Below are 19,939 nucleotides of genomic sequence, written 5' to 3'. Positions count from 1 at the left end.
ACAATACAAGACCAGAAGGTCCAATGTGATTATAACTGAGGTCTCTGGCACCAAGAGAGGGTATGCTCCAGAAATGATTCAAATCTTTTTTTCAATTATAGTTGCATCCCAGAAATTAATGCAATGTCAATATGTAGTTGATTGCATTTATGCAGGGCAAGTCTGCAGCTCCAGTTGTCTAGCACTGGCAGTCAGTACTCCAGCAGTCTATACTAAAAAACTACCATGTTGAACAGCAGCATGTTCATACATGGCTCACTTCTCTGCAGACACCTCCTCCATGAACCAGAAAGAGTATAGCCATAATTATGCACCAATGCAATCTGGTTAACTGCTTCTGCCTCTCAGAAGAGCTAATTTGCTTATATATAGCACCTCGTATCTGCCAGCATACCTTCTGGTGCAGGAAGTGGCAGAAGTAGAACAGGGCAGCATGTTTGGGCACACGCCACTGCATGCACAGTTAGTGTGATGTAGATAGGCGGTTTGGTCCTGTGTTAAAATACACAGCAGTAAAACAAATGTTTGGGACCTATGTTTTAAAGCAAAAGTAACTGTAGTGATAGAAGTTATATTTAAGAAAGGCTCCCTAACAGAAGACTGAGGAAGCTGGAAAATGGGAGATAGTTCCACAGGAAGCAGCTAGCTGACAGGTAGTTAGAGAACGGTAAAGGGCCTAAAAAGGTTGCCTACTTGTGGCGGCTACATGCCCCCACAGGCTTTCAAAGGGGCGAGGGCGAGCTCTGCGGGTCCCAAAACCCAGAAACAGACCCCCCGCGGGGAGAACTTACCTGCTGCCAGCCCATCAGCGCAGGGGCCGTGACTGCAGTCACGTGAGCTGGCATTATGCCAGCTGTTTAATCAGCTGTTTCCCACATGAGGAACAGCTGGACCAATCGCGGCGGCTGTACCGGCCGCCGCGGGAGAATTTAAAAGCACCAACAGATCCTGGGCCGGGGAGGAGCTGGAGAGAGAAAGCGCTGGTGGGCAGCACGCTAGAGCTGCTGAGGCTCCAGCGTGGAAGCGGGGAGGCACAGCCTGTGTGGCTCCCGCATGCCGCACAGGGGAAACTTCTGAGCCTTCTGCAGCAGGCGGAGCAGGGGAAGCCTTCCAGCACCCTGCAGAAGGCAAGCTAAGGGAAGCCATGGAGCTTCCTGTAGGGAGCAGAGCAAAGGAGGCATTTGAGCCCCCTGGAGGAGACTGGGGTCAAAGAGGCAGCTCCACAGCTCTCTCCTCCCCAGAGGAATATTTCTTTTGGAAAAAAAAAAAAGGAAAAGGGGAAATCAAACAGCTCAGAGAAGGTAGGCCGTGCTTTGAAGCCAGAGCTAGGAGAGCCATCGGCGTCCACACCGATGGGGTCCCCACCAGAAGCAAGCTGCGGGCAACCCCGCAGGGGTTGAAATCCCCACTCTACGAACATCACATCTGGTTGGCAAGTGGACAGGGTGTAGGGAAGGCGGAGCCCCGTGGAACATCATGCCAAACAATTGTGAGTACTGCCATTTGTCGGGAGGCCCTCCCAGGAAGATCTACACTGAACATCCTCTCTTGATAATTTAACATCAAAGTCATGGCAGTAGAGTTGAGGGGCAGGGCTACTCACCCGCCTGGCTGTAAAACACGTGAGGCCCCAGGCATCACACTACTGTAAAGTTAATTGTTGTTAGTTCTTATCATTCATTATATGCCTATATTTATTGAAAACAGTGATCACTATATGGTGTCAGAAATGAGGAATGATAAAGAATTTTAAAGAATTTGTTTTACAAACTGAAGTAGTAGTTGAAATTGAGAGTGAGTAGAGCCGCACAGCTACATGGAAAGACAAGGCCCTCTGCAAGTGATCTTCCTACACAGTTTATAGTCTAAATAGAAGGACAGTTAGCCATAGAAGTCTGCAACCTCCACCTGCCTCTCTAACTTTGGGCAATATAGAAGACAACTGGAGGTCTTTCAGAAAAAAGGTCTGAGTGGTACTTGGCAGTCATAGAGGCAGAAAAGAAAAATGATAATCCAATCTTTATCCATGCAAAGGCTGGAACTGAAAGACTACTGCTTTTGGTTCCAGCCCTCAGTTTGGGAATCTTCAACTGGCTACCGTGCATTGTGGTCATTGTTGGAAATCCCTTGATTCAAGGATGGTCTCTACCACTGCTTGTTCATGGGTTTTGAGGTTACTTAGCCCAATATGTGACCCACAGATCTGTCCACGGAAGTTCCAGGTCTTTCTTCAGAGGAGAGCAGGCTGTAACCTGGGATTCCTCTCCTTTTCCTTCCTTTGCTCTCTCTCTTGCTTTGAGGGGAAGAATCTTTACTTCAAAATGGGCTGCTTTTTCACTGAGGGGTTTTGGCACCATTGAAGTAGATGTCAGCATTTTTCTTAAGGTATGTCTTCCATGTGTCCTTGCAGCATTTGTTGATCTCCATTAATCTTTGCTGCCAAAACAGAGCCAAGAAATGTGGGGAACTATATCAGAATCTCTATATGGTCTTAAGCGACCTCAGTAAGGTCTTTGATTCCATCAGTTACAAAGCACTGTGGAAAGTACTGGTCAGATTGGGATGTCCTAAAAGTACATCAAGTTCCTGAAACTTCTCCACAACCAGATGATGATGACTGTTCTTTGTAGCAGATCAGAGACAGATCCTTTTGTCATCCAAACTGGGATCAAGCAAGGTTGTGTCATCACCCCAAATCTGTTCTCCTTTTTTTTTTATATATCATTCTCATTCTCATCAAAGACTGCCTTCCTACTAGAAATGACACTGGACACTGAATGGATGGAGGGTTCTTCAATTTGGGATGTTTTTGGTCAAAGATCAAAGTACTAAAAAAACCCAACCACAGACCTTCAATAAACTGACTGCTCCATCCTTGCATACACTGAGGAAAACCTTCAGACTACACTGGATCTTTTTAGAGAAGCCTATCGAACTTTGGGCCTCTCTTACAACATTGAGAAGACTTTACACTGTATCAGCCTGCCGCAGGGCATGAATATAACACCCCTCCCCAAATTACCACTGAAAGAGCCTGGAGGTAGTCAAACACTTCTCCCACCTCGGTAGCCACCTGTCTCATAGAGCAAACACTAATGAAGACATCCAGCACATGACCCAGAATACGAGTGCCTCCTTTGGGAAACTGCTTTGGTTTTGGATCTCCAGAAAGATACCAACATCCAGGTGTACAATGTAGTCATCATCTCCACTCTTATCAATGGATGTGAAATGTAGGTGACCAACCATTATCATTTCAAAAGTCTGTAGAGATATCACCAATGATGCCTTCCAAATATCCACCAAATCCAACAGGAAGATCACCATGCAAATGTCAGCATCCTTGATGAAGCCAGTTTCACTATCATTGAGTCAGTGATCCTCAAGCACCAACTTTGCTGGACTGGACTTTGGGTGTAGATACATGACTCTTGACTCCCAAAACAACTGCTCTACTCCTAGTTTAGTAACAACCTAATATCTCATGGTGGTCAAGAGAAATGCTACTAGGACACACTGAAGGCATATGTCAAGAAAACAGATGCCACCAATTAAAGCTTGGAGGAACTGGCTGCCAACTGACTCCAATGGCACTGTAACCTCAACCAAATGGCAACCCATTTTGAGGTAAACCATCTTGCCCTTGAAGTGAAGAAGCAAACAGAGGAAGGAGATGAAGAGAAATCCTAACTTATGGCCTACTCTTCCCTGTGAAAAGATCTGAAACTTCTGTGGCTTGAGTCTATGGCTCAAGGACTGGACTCTTAAGTCATCTCAAGACCCATCAGTGAGCCATGACTTAAGGGTCCTTGAGCCATATGTGATCATCCTTGAATTGAGGGATTGCCTATGAGAACAATGCCCACAACACATTCTCCAAAACACAGACTGCTAAATGAAGTAATACCCCAAACACACTATGCAAGGCCGTTTTTGTGTGTGGATGTAGATTAACAGGCTTCCTGGACTTTTTAAACCTAAAAATAAAGTCTATTAATAAATAAAAAGCACATATACTGCAGTTAAGTTAATGCTACAATGAGAAAAAAATTGCCTTTTTGATCATTGTAATCAAAACTGTGAAGTACATGCAGTTGAAAAGTTAACACTTGTATTAATATAGGGTTTATGGATTTATTTATTTTGGTGCAAGTGGAATATTCCCAGCCCCTCTACTCCTGGCTTTCAACAACACGTTTTTCCTGGCTTTTCCTGGGGAGTTTGTCAGAAGCAAACTCCACACTGCTCAACAGCCATCAAGTGGGACATAGCCTTGCCTTACCAAGAAATTCTTAACCTGACAACACATTTCCACTGCTACTACAACCAACAGCTCTACAAAACAAATCATTAGAATGCATGGTTCTGACACCTGCCTTTCCCAAAACATGATATACCTGATCCAATGTACCAAATGCTCTCATGGCAATATGCAGTTAAATTAAACTGCAACTATGAGGCAGAATGAATTCTTACAATAAAAAATATAAAGGACAGAGACAGACACACCATTAGAAGTACACTTCTTCTGGAACAACCACTCCCTCTGACTTCAGTGTTCTCATACTCAAGGGAAAGCTAACCCATGCCTTTAAAGAGCAAATTTGGGAATAAAAGTTAGCTGCTGGATGCTAATGGTGTTCTTACATGTGTTCTGGAGGGGGGTGGGGTACTTTAAATAGAGCAGCTATGAGAGCTGCTCTAATTAAAGTACCCACAGTGCCTCATGTACCTGCATCCCTGTGCTTCAAAATGGTGGTGGCTGGAAGCATGCTAATTAGCAGGCTCTAACAGATTCAATTAATCGAGCCTGCTCTAACACGCCATAATTACAGTACATTGGAGCAGCCTTACTACCGTCTCTAGGCACCTTAAGAACTAAGGACTTAACAGTGATATTGGCTTTACGGCACATTATAATCTACCTGACCCCTGTATTCTTTCCACACATGAAAAGTGAGAATGACCCTCATCACTTTTGACAGGCCTTGATCTCTCAGGTTACTGATCTCCTAGTAATTAGCTTCTCTTCTGCTAATTCTGTATCTGCTAATCCTGGGACTTTCTCTCCCCTACCACATCTGTCCTGTACTGTGCCGTGCCTGGTTTGTTCTAGTGAGACTTGACAAAGAATGTCTTCCATTTGAAAGCTTGTCTAACTCTATCCCAACTGCACAGTTGGTCCAATAAAAAGTACTACCCCAAGAAAATCTTTATTTATTTTAAACATTACAAGACTTTTTAATGGAGGATTATGTTGTGTTTTTATCATGACACATTTTTCATGACACAATTCCCATCCGCCTTACCCAATATGTTTTAAATGCCATTGTTTTCTCTTTCATGCTATTTTCTTTGAAAAATAATGAAGGATTTCAACAGGAGAAAAAGTCTTGGGATATGTATTGTAATGTTTTCATGGGTACTGTGATCTTGTAAATGAAGTAGAGATATATCCAACTGAGTGCCTATACCAATGTAATATAAATATAATTTAAGTTTAACATTTTCTCCAGGCTAAGAAATTAAAGGAATATTTACATGCATTTTGATTAACTCTTCCCTTTTATTCTCTACCCCCATGTTTGTAAAAGAAAAAGAAAAGAAAAGACAATTGAAGGATTTTTTCCGTCAAATTTCTAAAAAATAAACCCCTAAATCTCAGGCACAGGGTAAGTGTCTAATTACAAGCTGTAACTAAGTTGACTGACATAATAAGCACGTCACAATAAATAGAATACAGCCCTGTAGTATTTATCCATTCACAGGGAGGCATAGGAAAGCCTAATTTAGTCAGTTTAAAGTTTTGTTTGCTTTAAAGGGAATTTTGAATGACAGCATTGAGATATCTAATTCCTTCAATCAATATTGAGGGATTTTTGTTTTTACTTACGTATCTCTGTGATCCATCATATTCACACCTCTCTATTTTTCCGAGGCTGCCATCTGAAAAGTAGAGTTTCTCTGCCCTGTGGTCAATAGTAAGTCCATTTGGTGTGAGAATATCGGTGCTGATAATAACCTGTGCATTTTTTCCAGAGAGGGTAGATCTCATGATGCTGGGATTTTGCTCATTCCAATTAGTCCAAAACATTAAACTATTAAAAACAAAACAGCAACAAAAATAATTAAGTCAAGTTTGCTTGTGTTTTAATTACATTTATAAACTAAGAACTTGAAAAGGAGACTTCAAAGATAGTTATAATATGCACAGCAGTTCCAATTAATAATAATGAAGATGAATTGCTACAATGTATTGTGCTTCTCCCATGAGCATTGTGATTCTTTTGTTTTAGAACTGAATTCAAGTAGCACATTTTTCTCCAGATTATATGAAAATAAATTATTTATAATAAAGGAAAAAACATGACAATCAATAGCTTATAAAGTACAATAGGTTTCTGGCTCATGCACAAACTTGGAGTTTTAGTCTTCCCACAATTTTTTCTTTTGTGTGTGTGTTCCAATTACTAAGGCCATTACACATTTTCTCTAATTTATGGTGAAATTGCCCTGGTCAAGGCCCTTCTCATCATACTTAAGCCATTTGGTAGGGCTCTTAGAGTGGTGCTGTAGACAGATTTACTGCAGAGTTGATGTAATGAGCTTTCTTGTCTAGCCCCATACACATTTGTATCTGCACAACTTTAGGTGTGGGCCAAAAGAAGCCTCTGAGCATGAACAACTCTGAATCCAGCAATCCTAACTTGTACAAATGGTATGGAGTGGCCACATTCACTATTGTGACCCTTGGGTTGGCAAAACTACTATGAAATCAGTGGGAAGCTAAATTTAAGTTCTGTGCTATAACTTAATTTAGGAAAGGTAGGTTTTGCTCATCCACAGAAAGTCTGTTTACTTTATGTAGATAGCACATATTTTACTACAATAAACTATGACTCTGAATACATATAGAGTTGTATATGGAAATAAACTTCTCAGCTACCTCACTTCAATAATTCAATGAGAAATGTTCAATTAACATAAACTAAAATAGATTACGAGGGAAAGAGTCTTCTTTCCCACCAAAACTAGCAGGCGGGTGGAAAGAGATTCAGACCTTCCTCCCTTACAACAATCAGAGGTGTATTGAGGGTGATTCAAACTTATAAGGGGTTTGTTAACAAAAGGCTGAGGCAACAGATGGGTATTCTAGCCATCCTAACAGGATACCCAGAACTCCTCATAACATCTACTTGCCCCTGAGCCTCACTTGAATCCCTTTATCTTTTCATACAGGTCCCTAGCCTATATGTGTTTATACATACAAACTTAATATAAAAATACCTTCATTTATAGATGAAAGACATATCTTTATATAAAATAACCTTTATCAAAAACACTATTTATGTTTAAAAAAATAGAACTTTTGGAAATTCTTTTAAAAATTAAAACAAAGTTCAGTCCCTGAAATTATATTTAGGCATCTGCATGATTTAGGTTAGATATTAGGAAGAACTACTTCACTGCAAGGGTGGCCAGAGCCTGGAATAGGCTTCCCAGAGAGGTGGTGCTCTCACCTTCCCTGGAAATCTTCAAGAGGAGACTGGATAGGCACCTGGCTGGGGTCTTATGACCCCTCCCACCCCCAGTTCTCCTTCCTGCCCATGGCAGGGGGTCGGACTAGATGATCTGTCTAGGTCCCTTCTGACTCATTGATTCTATGATTCTATGATTTTTAAGTGCTGAGCAGAAAGTTTCCTCTGAAGTAAATGGCACCTGGACAGTAGGCCTGTCCGAAGCAGCTAGTATTCACTGAGGATTTAGATTCGGCTGATTTGGAGGACAGTGATTCGATTTGGTGATTTGAATCACTGTCCTCAATCAATTCAGCTGAATCTGATTTGAAGATTCGACCGCCACCGAATTGGTCAAATCTCTGAATCAAACAGCAACCCACCCCCCGCTCGCTCTCCCAGCCCCTTCAATGGCTGCCCCACCCGGCCCCAGTGTCCCAGCACTTTAAAAAAGAAAAGGCCCCACACTCATTGGCTCCTGCCAGGCAGGGGGCAATTTCCGCTGCCTCCCACTGCCCTCTGCTGTGTGGGGTGTTCTTCTACAAACCTCCATCCCCTGCCTGCATTCATATAGTCAAGTGATGGGAACACACTAAATTGGAACATGATATAGGAAGCTTGGGGAATGAAAGCAGTGTAAAAGAATCTATAAACAAAACAAAAATAAAACCAAAAAGCATCCATCTGAATCAGATGCCTTTATAGGCAAGATCATTTTCAAAAAGAATCCAGGCTGATGCAAGTTGTCTCCCATGACAGCTGATCCAACAAGAGATAATGCAAAGCTCTCCACACCCACATAATGACCTCGTCCTAGACAATAAGGCTGCGTGAAGCTTTGGGTGCTGATTACCTTTGGAAGAGATGTGGCCCAATTCGGCAGCCAAATCTAAATCAAATCAGGAGATGAATAAAAAGGTCCAAATCAATTCAGAGCTGTCCAAATCAATTTGGGAAAGATTCAGAGAGCTTCAGAGATTTGGGCAGTCCCCATTTGTCACTTCAGGGAGCTGGACCTGGGCTCCGTGCCAGTAAGTGGTGGGGGGGCTAGAGGAGGGAACCATGGGGGGGACCCCCACTAGGCCCCATCCCCTTCCTGCTCCCCTAGCCCCCCTGAGTACCCCCCAACACATACCTACTCTCCCAGACCCCCCCATGGCTGCCCCACCTGACCCCAGCTCCCGGTTTTTTTTTTTAAAAAAAAGCCCTGCACTCACTGGCTGCTGCAGCAGCTGTTGGGACCTCTGGGAGCTTGTGGCAGAGCCCCCTATGCAGCATGGGGAAGTGGGGAGCAGCAGAGATTGCCCCCCTGCCTGGCAGGAGCCAGTGAGTGTGGATCTTTAAAAAAAAAAGTCAGAATGCTGGGGCCTGGTGGGGTAGCCATTGACAGGCCTGGAAGAGTGGAGGGGGGGGTTGTCGGGAGTGCTTAGGGGGGCTGGGGGAGCAAGCAGGGGATGTTGGCCTGGCAGGGGTCCCCCCATGGTCCCCTCCCCCTTCTTTCAGTGACCACCCTACCTCCTACTTACCAGCATGGAGCTGGGTTCAGCTCCCTGTGGTGGCAAGCAGGCACTGCCCAAATTACTGAATCTTTGAATCTTTCTCCAAATCAATCTGAAGGATTCAAATCAATTCTGACCTTTTTATTGGTCTCCTTATTTGGTATGATTTGGAGATCAGCCATCAAATCAGGCCAAATCTCCTCCAAATTGAATCAGTACCCAAAGCTTCATGCAGTCCTACTGGACAGTGCAAGGCACTTTGGAAAAATTTTAGTCAATAGTAACTGTAGATGCAATACATACTTCTGGCATTCATCCAGAGCTAATACATGTGGATGATCATCTTCAGACATTGTTATTACTGCCTCTCTGTTGAAAGCTCCTCGTTGTTTCTGGTCAACTGTATGTCTTGTGATAGATGATGTAGTAGAGCTGGTCCAATACAGAGTGTCCCAAGCTCTATGATAGGCAAGTCCTTCTACAGAGCCTACATCTGACAAAGAAAATTACATAGAAAGCAAATTGATTACTCTTAGCAAAGTGTATTTCTCCTTTTCCCTCCCCTTCCTACCTCCACCCCAAAATAGATACTTGCAGAGGAAAAAACAACCTTATTCAGACATTTTAGCATACTAAGGACACAATTCTATTGCATGTAGTGGACAATCAAAATGCATCTCATAATCAACTCTGAAATGCTTGACTAAAGGGTGGAAAGGTTCTTTGGGCAGATGTGATATCTTTTATTAGTCCAACTGACTAGTTGGAAAAAGGTTTTTGCAAGCTAAGGGGTAAAGGGTAGGAGCTATTCTCTTAAACTACCCATCCTGGCACATAAGTGTCCCTGTTACAAGAACAGGGTCACTGTCCAGAGATATACAGTCATGTCCCTACTCTTATAAGCAGGATACTTATGCACCAGGAGGCAGTAACAGAACAGCTCAGTTGGGCAATTCAGATTTGGTTACAAGTCATACTTTGGTTGTTGATTAAATCAAATAAAATTCTGCCTCTGATTTCCCATTTTATTTTTATGACCTTATTTTCAGTGGTGTTATCCACTTACATTTCCCACTGAATAAATAAAATTAAATAAAATGTTAAGCAACAATTACTAACTACTGTTAATTGCACATGATACAGAACACCTGTCAATTGTTAACTCCCTCAACAAGTCAATACACTACTGCCAGACAATATATTTAAAACAGCAAAGTTTTATCCAACCAGGAAATAATATAGTTACAATTACAGACTTTTACAGAATGTAGCGTGTTGGGTCACTGTTTTTGTCAATTACACTTATTAGGTAACAATATCTGACTACATATATTCTAAATTCAGATTTTCATTTGCATTATGTGGATCAATGAGTTCTTTTTTAGTGCTGATCGGGTTCACTCTTTTCGGTATTTAAACATGTTTAAAAAAAACCCTTCAGCATTAAATACATCTTTTTTAATAAGCCACCGTACCATGCTCTTTCATCCTACATGAAAAATGAGAGACAGAAACAAAAGCAAATGAAATTAATAGCCAGCTAAAGCACACCTTTAATGCTGTCAAGAAAAGATAAATTGCAGACTACTGATTCCAATATATAAAAGTGACACCATGAGAAACAGGAGTAATTATTTTCTACTTTCCTGTTTTCCTATGACTAAGGCAACATAGCCAATGCTCTGATCTCTTTACTTATTTAGCATTTAACACAAAAAGCAATTTTAAGCCATCAGTTAGGTATACTTGAATACATTTCTAGATTTTGTCTTCAATGATGCATTTTATAATATATATATAGTATTTATTATTGTGAGTGTTACTGCTTACATTGAATTTCTGAGGAGTACATTTTCATCTAACAAGTAGCATTTAGAAAATAGATATTTACTTTATATATTCTACCACTATTTCATAATCACAAACCAAGAAAAGAACACACAAATGTAAAACAAAAAGTTAATTCTTCTATGAACTGACCAATTCTAATAACATTTGCAGATCTTATTTTGGCTAAACTTTCATATCATGTTGGCAAAGAAACAGCTGAATCACTGTTGAGGCAATATATGAAAAGTATTTGTATATATTTTAGCGAATATATACAAAAAGACATAGGAAAAATCCAGATTCAGCCCAAACCTGGACTCCCCCTGAACTGGCAGGAAGCAACCTCCTATGGCTTAAAGCCCCCTGAGTTAAGGGGCTCCCAGCCACAGGGGTACCCCACACACCCCTGGGGGTGAAGAATAATAGCAGCCATGATTTCCCAAGCTTGTGCATTTGTGAAACCACCCCCAGGCCCTGGAGATCAAGGCAGCCATGATCCCCAGGGGTAAGGGGTTTCATGCACACACAAGCCCTAGGGAATACAGCAATCATGATCCCCTGAGCCAGAGGTTTCACACACCCTGGAGCCCTGGGGATCATAGCTGCCTGGATCCCTAGGGTCCAGGGGTTTAACACTAGACATGGTTTCACTCTTGCATCTGAAAGCCATGTCAGCAGATGGGACTCCCCACATGGAAGACCCTGGTACACATGCATACTAAAGCTTGATAGAAACGAGCTATAAAGTTACTACACATTTTTGAGGTCTAATGTTATAGGTGGTTGGAGCTTTCTATCATGTGATAAGTACTTTGCATGTGTAGTTGGTCTTAAAGCAAATGCACAGTTAACCATTTAGGCTAATGTATGGTCTCAAGTCCCTAAAAGAGGATATATTAAACCATTATCTTATCTTACAATTTTTCCTTCCCCCCCCCCGCTTATTTCTGCATTTTCTAGATGTCTTGCATGCTCTAAAGGAAGTCAAGGTTCTGGAAATCAAAAGGCTTTTAAGGGTCACAATGGTCTTGTCATACTGGTCGTGCTATTTGGCAACCCACTAAAAAGTTTTTTCTAAGATGTAGGAAGCATATGTAAAGTACACTGAGACCATTATATGACAAAGGTTTCAAAAGTTAGTGAAGCCATTACTGAAAAAAGAGAATATTAGCAGGTATGAAATCTTTCATTATTAATAACTTCTCCACAAAGACTCCTTGGTAAAAAAAAAACCAACAACATATGATAGGAAAGAAGGGAAAGAGTTATAGGTTAAATATAAGAGAAAATCCCTAAGCTCAACCCTCAAGGAACCCCTAGGAGATTGACTACTCAGTACAGCATCTTCCTTCTAAAAGAGGTATCTGCATCTGGAAGCTTGAACTTGAAGTGCCTGGCAAAAGAAGTGTTGAGGACTATACAAGACTTGCATAATTCTCTCCTTGAAGAATGGACTTTCATGCCTTTGATTCCTGTGGTTTCTGAGGTGTTGTATTTTCTGCCACAGATATGTTTGGCAAGTGAAACTGTAAAAGACTGTTTATCCCACTTTCCCCTTTGGTTAAAAAAAAATCCAAATAATTATAGAGATGGATGATAATGGACTTTATGTGCCTCCCCCCCCCCGCCCCCATACTGCTTCGATCAATATTGTATGATCTTCTGAAAATTATGCTCTTCTGTTTAAACTGAAAAATTTTAGATACAGGAACAAACCTTTCAAAATGCTGTCTTTCCTTGAAGGTAGACCACATAAGATAATCTAGGACTCTGGCTACTCATTATCTCTCCAATGAGTTAAAATCAATTTGTATTACTACCTTCTAGTCCTTTCAGATCTACTGAATTAGAACCGAAGAAATGAATAGAAAATACAGTGGTACTTTCTGATCACCACCTGCCAAGAGTGATTTATGACCAGAGGTTTCTGAAAAGAGATTTTATACTTTTCATTAAAAAGTATGAAAGAGATGCAGGGCTTAATTGAGATTTGCTGCAAATCATAATTTTTAGTTAGATGGACAACTAGAGAAATCGAATCTTTATGATGTATTGTTTAAGTCCCGTCACCTCTGACCCTTTGTAATGTCATTTGTTTAAACATAAGAGACTGGAGAATTTAAAACAAATTATTTGTGCAATGAAAACGTCAAGATGGAATGGATTTTGTTGCAGCCACTGAGCTAACCATCGGTGCCTGCACTGAGAAGAAAGTGTTTTCTTGAAAGATGATATATGTGACTTGAAATTCCCGAGAACTATTGTATTTAAAGCTAGTAAAGAGATAAGTGCTGATCTAGAGAAAAAGGAGGGGATTGCAGTTAAGACACTGTATTTCAGCTGAGGACATGTAGATTCCAATGGTTACTTTTAAGCAGGCTTGCTCAGGTTCTGGCACAAGCCTAGCCATGGAACTCAGCAACAGCTAATTTACTCTCCTTGTTAGAAGCCTATGGGGCAAAGTAAATGACATTTGGGCTTCTCATATTAGTGACCTAGGCAAAACATACCATGAAGCAGGGTAAATTAGCCTACGTAGAGCTTGGTGCTGCCATGGTTAATCTGCTTCTGGTACCTGAAGTAACTAAAGATTGTTCTGGTATTTCAACAGTAGATTGCTGTCTGCAGCATAGAAATATTCTAAATCTAGTTTCATCTGAGATGTCCTAAGTGGTCTCAGGTAAATTATTTAGGGTCTACAAAGACAAACAAGTGCTATCAAGTTAAAAGGCTAGAGAGGAAGGTATGCTTACAATATATTAGATGATCTATGACAATTATTGCATGTGTCTGTTCTGTCTTGCATTAAGTGAAAGCTAAATCAGCGTTTACCCCAAGTAAAATACTCGGTAAACTACTGTGGTTTGTCTTTCATTTATAACTGCATATTGCAGACAAACTAGCAGTGGGGATCATCTGACACAGTCAATCCCAACCCCATTTTAACTCATTTCAATATCTATCTGCATTCTTAATTTCTCTTGATCCCAATGCATCTCAGTCTCCCTCAGTGGCCACGCAACAGATGGGAAAGAGGGATTTGGGGATGGAGGACACTGCGATTTTCACATTTAAGAACAGGATATACTATCTGACACTGTTCAGAAATGTGCCCACCAATCCAAACAAATTAATGAACTCTTGATTAGAATAAAATGTTATTTTAAGGTATACACCATTTTGAAATTAAACTTTTAAGGATCAAATCCTCCCATCTCCTGAAGTTTCTTATCTGGTCAATTGGGAATACTAAGGGAAACCCTCCAGAGGTTACCAGTATAGAGGACACAGATTAACTTTATGCCACAGCAAATATAAATGACCATTAAGTTGTGCATAGCCACTATTAGACCGGACAGTATACCAACCAAAAATGCTAAGCTAGCCTTTGCTTTGTGGAATGACTAAAAGGTGGATTTAACTGTATTTCAGACCCGAGGCCTATGGATTTTGACATAAAAGACATAATTTAATAAACACATTCATGAATGTTTAATCAGCATTTATAATTTACTTTAGTATTAATATTTATAAAATATACATTAGCCAATTAAAAGAAAGATTCCTGGAAATCTATGCTGCAGTGTCTACTATGGGATTCATAATCTGAAAAACGTTAATGTAGATAGCTGCCTATTTATTTTAACGAAGGAAAAAAAAAAACCCTAAGGTGACAAAACCTTAGCTGAGAGAAGATCTAATGGGAAAAAGGAAAGAAACGATAATGATTTCATATTTTACACAGAGGACAGAAAATAATGAATGCTAAACTATGAGAAAGATTAGACTAAAATACTGTCAGAGGACTACAAACAGACAAAGATGGAGGAAGAGGAGGGGTCCCTCTGCAACATGTACAGCCCCCCAGACAGCCTACCAAAACGTTCCATTGCCACGTTTTCAGGTAAGAATTATGTTTGCAAAAGCACCACACAGGGAGGTAGCTAAATAATTATCTTATGTCTCCGTCAGTAATAATCAAGCACCTGCACCTGGAGGAATCCAATATGCTTGACTTAAGGAGAAGAAATAAACATTAATTAGAATATATAAATTGTCTTTGCTTTTAACTAATACCAAGCACATGCAGTATGAGCAGTACAAAAAAAAATGATAATATTGATGCTGAATGACTTCTCTTATTTGTCATTATAAACCTTTTTTTCAACAAGTTTTTACCCGTGAAATACCTCTCATGACAAACTTAAGGCATTCACACTGTTCAAAAGTTCCATCTATTAAGTACAAGCCCCATAAATAAGTTTTAAGTTAGTCACATGAGATTGTGTGAATACATGAGAAGTAAATTAAGTGCTGACAAACACTGGTTGTATAAAATGCAAGGTATTAACTTTGTATTCGATTAGTACTTAGCATTAACTGGATAACAAATATTATTACTTTAAAATAATCCATGTTAATTGGATTTTGTCGACAGGCATTTTTAAAATGGTACTATTCTTTCACAATTAGGATATGGACATCAGCCATAAATTTCCTGTAAAGCATTTATTTTAGTGTTAGACCCGACTACATTGTTTTAAACACTGATATAGCAAATCTCACATGGTAATAGATATAGGGTCCTGCTTCTCTAGTCTCAAGCCTTTTGGTGTTGTATATACTAAAACCAATAACTTGAACTTCATATGGGAAATTATAGGCCATTAAGATAGATCACAAAACACTTGTGTTCCAGTGATCAGCCATTATCATACTGTAATGAAACCATTACTTTAAAATATTAATTTACCATAACATTTAGGATTATTCCAAAGCATGACACATTTGCTTTTGAATGACATTTGTTATCAGTTATTCACGCACTCTGAAATATGTAAAAAGTTATCTGGTAGTTTCATTCAACAATAAAAATGAGGGACTCAAACCCAAAGTCTTTTAATAAGATGAAAATGAGTGATTTTGTTGTTTACTATGGGTTTCATGCATTCATACTATCGTATAATATTCTGAATTAGTAAAGCATATAGAAACTGGAAATGAAAAGAAACACATTTGTTTTACTGACACATTGAATTAAAACATTGATGGCATTAGATGCCTACAGCACTGATTAAATTTATTCTACCCATGAAGCAACAGTTTATGATTTTCACATGAATAGCACACTTAAACGAAAGGAACATTAATACAATATGATATTAATATACAAATGCTCACATTATTCACCTGCTACTGACATTCTGAATTAAATCAGTAATGGGGTGTATAACTGATTAAATATCTACACAACAGAAAGCAACAGCTTATGATTTACAAAGGCAATGGTAGAGTGATCACATCATTACATTGCCAAATGCCATCTATCACTTTTACTGAACTTAACGAAGATAGATGACATCCCACAGAAGAGATGCAGCCTATAAATACTGTCAGGCTGATCTTCATCTGACTTTCTCAGGGAACAGACAAGCTACAAATCAATAACTGAAGAACTCATATAAGAGATGCCTTGTTATTCAGCATAAAGGATAAAATATTGTATAATATTGAAATGGTCTAACGAAGCTAACCACTGAGATTTGTAAATACATACACTACCCCTTAACTTATTAAAATTCTGGCTCATCTGAGTCACCATTTAAAGTTTCCCAGAAAGACTGCATTCAAAATATTAAACAGTTTTTATCTTTGATTCAACTCAGACCTTGACAAAGTTTTCTTGTTTTCATTTCACTTTGTAGACCACCTCCTTTTCTTTAAACATACAGTGCTTCAACTCAGGAAACAATGTTTTTCTACTAAATAATGTAAAATATTGGGGAAGAGGGGGCGAGTTATACTGAAAGGGTGGGTAGTATAAAAACATCAAAAAACACATTTCTATCAGACATTCTGTGGAGGTTTCAACATTTTTATCAGACATTCTGGAAATGTTTTAATAGTTGGTTCCTATCATTAAACACCTGCCCAAGTTTTTATTGTAATCTCTCAGTTGGCTTTCACAATTTACCTTCCTAGAAACAGTATGTCAATTGCTTTAGCAATTCACAGGAGACCAGATTGCTTTCAGTCAATCTGCTTGTATAATGTTATTGCAATAGATAACAGGTGGTCAGTATTTGATATCTGAAATTAAGATAATGCTTCAAAAGCAATAAAACACCTGAAGAGATGGGCTTAACAGTTCATACATGTTCCTAACCGCACAATCAAAAATATAATTAATACTTCACTCTTCTATGCTCTACAGGTAGTCATGGGGTACGTCTACAAGAGACGCTTACTGCACAGTAGGCTAATAACATTGTGCAGCAGCTTGCCAGGCAAAAACCATGCTAATACATTACTGCACATTAGTATTAGGCTACTGCACAGTAAGCATCACAAAAAAACCATGCACTGATGCTACTGAGCAGTAGATGTGGTTACTGCGCATTTAGTTAGTACTTAATTGAGCAAGTACTAAACTAAATGTGCAGTAACTACTGAGCATTAATGAATGTGTAGATGTGCCCATGAGGCAGGAAATCATTTGTGACAGAAGTAAAATTCTAAGGAGACAATAATCAGGTGCAATAAAAGAATGAATAACTGGCAGGAAAAACAATACTGCCTTGAAACTGGAGATTGGTTTTATTTCATAATGGTTTCTATTTCTAATCAGCTGTAAAACAGGGGCTTAGTCAGGATTTCTTTTAAACCAAAATCATATTAAAGTTGAGGTAAACAACTGTAAACAAATATTAATTACTCTACTTTTTTCCCCATGGAAATTCAAGCAAAATGATGTCATAAAGAAATAAATATCTGTATCATATTTTTAGAGCTATAGAATTTAATACCATGCCATAGATCATGTCACATTAAAACTTTTTCAGATGCTAATGCAATGAGCCTTCTGATCATACATCACAAAACAACCTTCTGGAGGCTGCAAACCAACAACCAACTCAAGTTCAGCAGTTACACTTCATGTTACTTTATAGGGTGAATAATTCTTAGACCTACAGGAGCAACTTGTTCATAACATTTTCTTTTCTCAGCATCAGCACTTAATGATCTCATATACAGAAAGTGTTTTTCTCTTGCTACCAGGACTTCAATGATGGCCTAATACCCTTGTTTCTTTAATGGTCTCATTTGCCAGCAATACAGTAAGCGACACGGTGCACTTCACTTCTGAATGTGTTTTTGTTTAAAGAGGTTTCCCTAGTTATGGGAGAGGGAAGAAGCCAGAACCTGCAAGGCCAGAGTGGAACTACTAACTACATTTAATTTTCCCCACAATCTATGTCATCAGAAGAAAAGCACACAGCGACCCGTAAGGCCAGACTGGACAACACAAGATGTCTTTCCAAGCTTTCTTTGACTGCCTATTAAAAGAGACATTTTACTCCTCATTTCAGGCTTGGCTTTAATCAGAGCTCTCCAGACAGTTACACTCCTTGTCCCAAACCCATCTGCTGGGTATGCCTAAAGCTCCACATTTCTCCTCTCTTTCCCAATGCTTATCTGAAAAAAAACAAAAAAACCCCAACAACCCAGCCTTGAGATAATCCCTTGTCCTTACAAACTTCAGCTCCACTGCCAGACCTCACAGCAGCACCAGGAGAATCTCTGTCAGTTCTGAGTTGATTCCCTTTGGGTTGTTAAAGAAATGTTAGGTCCCCATAGCATGGGTAGCCTGGCATATCATTTGCCCAAAGATCATTCTTCACCGTAGACAAAAGATGTATTATATATGAGAAAAAAATTATGCAGAAAAAAATACTGTAAATTTGTAAGACAGACCAAAAAAACAAGTCAAGTTTCTTACCCTCTCCTCTGGCTACCACCCAGCCCCCTGAGAGTCCTGCAAGTACCTCTAGAAATTAGCATTCTTACTGATTCTGCCAGCCCTGGCTGCCGAGGACTGGGACCCTTCTCCAGCCTGGGAAAAATCCAAAGACCCTTGACCACCTTACAAAGAGTCCACATAATAGCTCCCAGCCACTCTCCCCCCACCATCAGTGTTTTCCCAATTCCTCCTGAGTGTAAGAAACCTCCAAGAATCTCTCCCTGGGACACCTGGCATTCCTCTGGCTAATGGTCCATTTCTTTCAGATTTCTTCACTAAAGAGATATTGATTTTCCCAATACAGATACACAAGGCCTTGGATACCCAACCCAATAATGTCTTCTGTCTGGGAATGGACAATTCTTTTTTCCCTGGTGACATAAGGCCAAGAGGTACTTAGCAGTTCTGACCACTCCATTTGTATGCCTCTCCCAACTCCTTGGATAAACCATGTCTAAAAACATAAATATACATATAGACAGCATAAAATAAACTATGCAATGATAACATAAATGGTTACAGAATAATAAGGGCTTTTAATTGAGACCACATATGTCATAATAGTGCAAAATAAGAGACATCCCGCAAAATCCCAGACCATAGTACGGTTTGGGACATCTTAGTTTCATAGTTTCTAGGGTCGGAAGGGACCTGAGGAGATCACCTAGTCCGACCCCCTGCCATGGCAGGAAATAGTACTGGGGTCAAACGACCCCAGCAAGGTATTCATCTAGCCTCCTCTTAAAGACCCCCAGGGTAGAAGCCAGCACCACTTCTCTTGGAAGTTGGTTCCAGATCCTAGCTGCCCTGACAGTTAAGTAGCGCCTCCTGATGTCTAGCCTGAATCTACCATCTGCCAGCTTGTGACCATTATTCCTAGTCACTCCTGGTAGTGCTTGGGGAAAAAGAGACTCCTCCAATGCCTGCTGATCCCCTCTAACTAGTTTGTAACAGGCCACTAGATCCCCCCTCAGCCTTCTCTTTTGGAGGCTGAACAGGTTCAGGTCCCGTAGCCTCTACTCATAGGGCCTGCCCTGCTATCCCCTAATCATGCGAGTGGCCCTCCTCTGGCCCCTCTCCATGTTGTCCACATCCCTCTTGAAGTGCGGTGCCCAGAACTGGATGCAGTACTCCAACTGCGGCCTGGCCAGTGCTGCATAGAGGGGAAGTATCACCTCCTTGGATCTGCTTGAGATGCACCTGTGGATGCATGACAAGATGCGGTTGGCCTTCCTAACTGCATCCCTACACTGCTGGCCCCTGTTCATCTTGGCATCAATGATGATTCCAAG

At 40.2% G+C, this 19,939-nt stretch overlaps 1 protein-coding gene across 1 annotated transcript in view; it reads right to left on the bottom strand.

Moving 5' to 3' along the window:
- Positions 1 to 19,939, bottom strand: part of LRP1B (LDL receptor related protein 1B) — a 2,002,088-nt gene that overhangs the window by 542,629 nt on the left and 1,439,520 nt on the right. Inside the window, exons 41-42 of the mRNA XM_019522796.1 lie at positions 9,320 to 9,509; positions 5,894 to 6,098 (exon numbers count right to left, since the gene is read on the bottom strand). Coding sequence (XP_019378341.1) covers positions 5,894 to 6,098; positions 9,320 to 9,509 — 395 coding nt within the window. The remainder of the gene's footprint in view (positions 1 to 5,893; positions 6,099 to 9,319; positions 9,510 to 19,939) is intronic.

Source organism: Gavialis gangeticus, unplaced genomic scaffold (assembly GCF_001723915.1).
Source record: "Gavialis gangeticus isolate Ggan-Ray unplaced genomic scaffold, GavGan_comp1, whole genome shotgun sequence".
NCBI classification, from domain to species: Eukaryota; Metazoa; Chordata; order Crocodylia; family Gavialidae; genus Gavialis; species Gavialis gangeticus.
The sequence above is the reverse complement of the archived record's forward strand: the minus strand, read 5'-3'. Positions and strand labels throughout refer to the sequence as shown.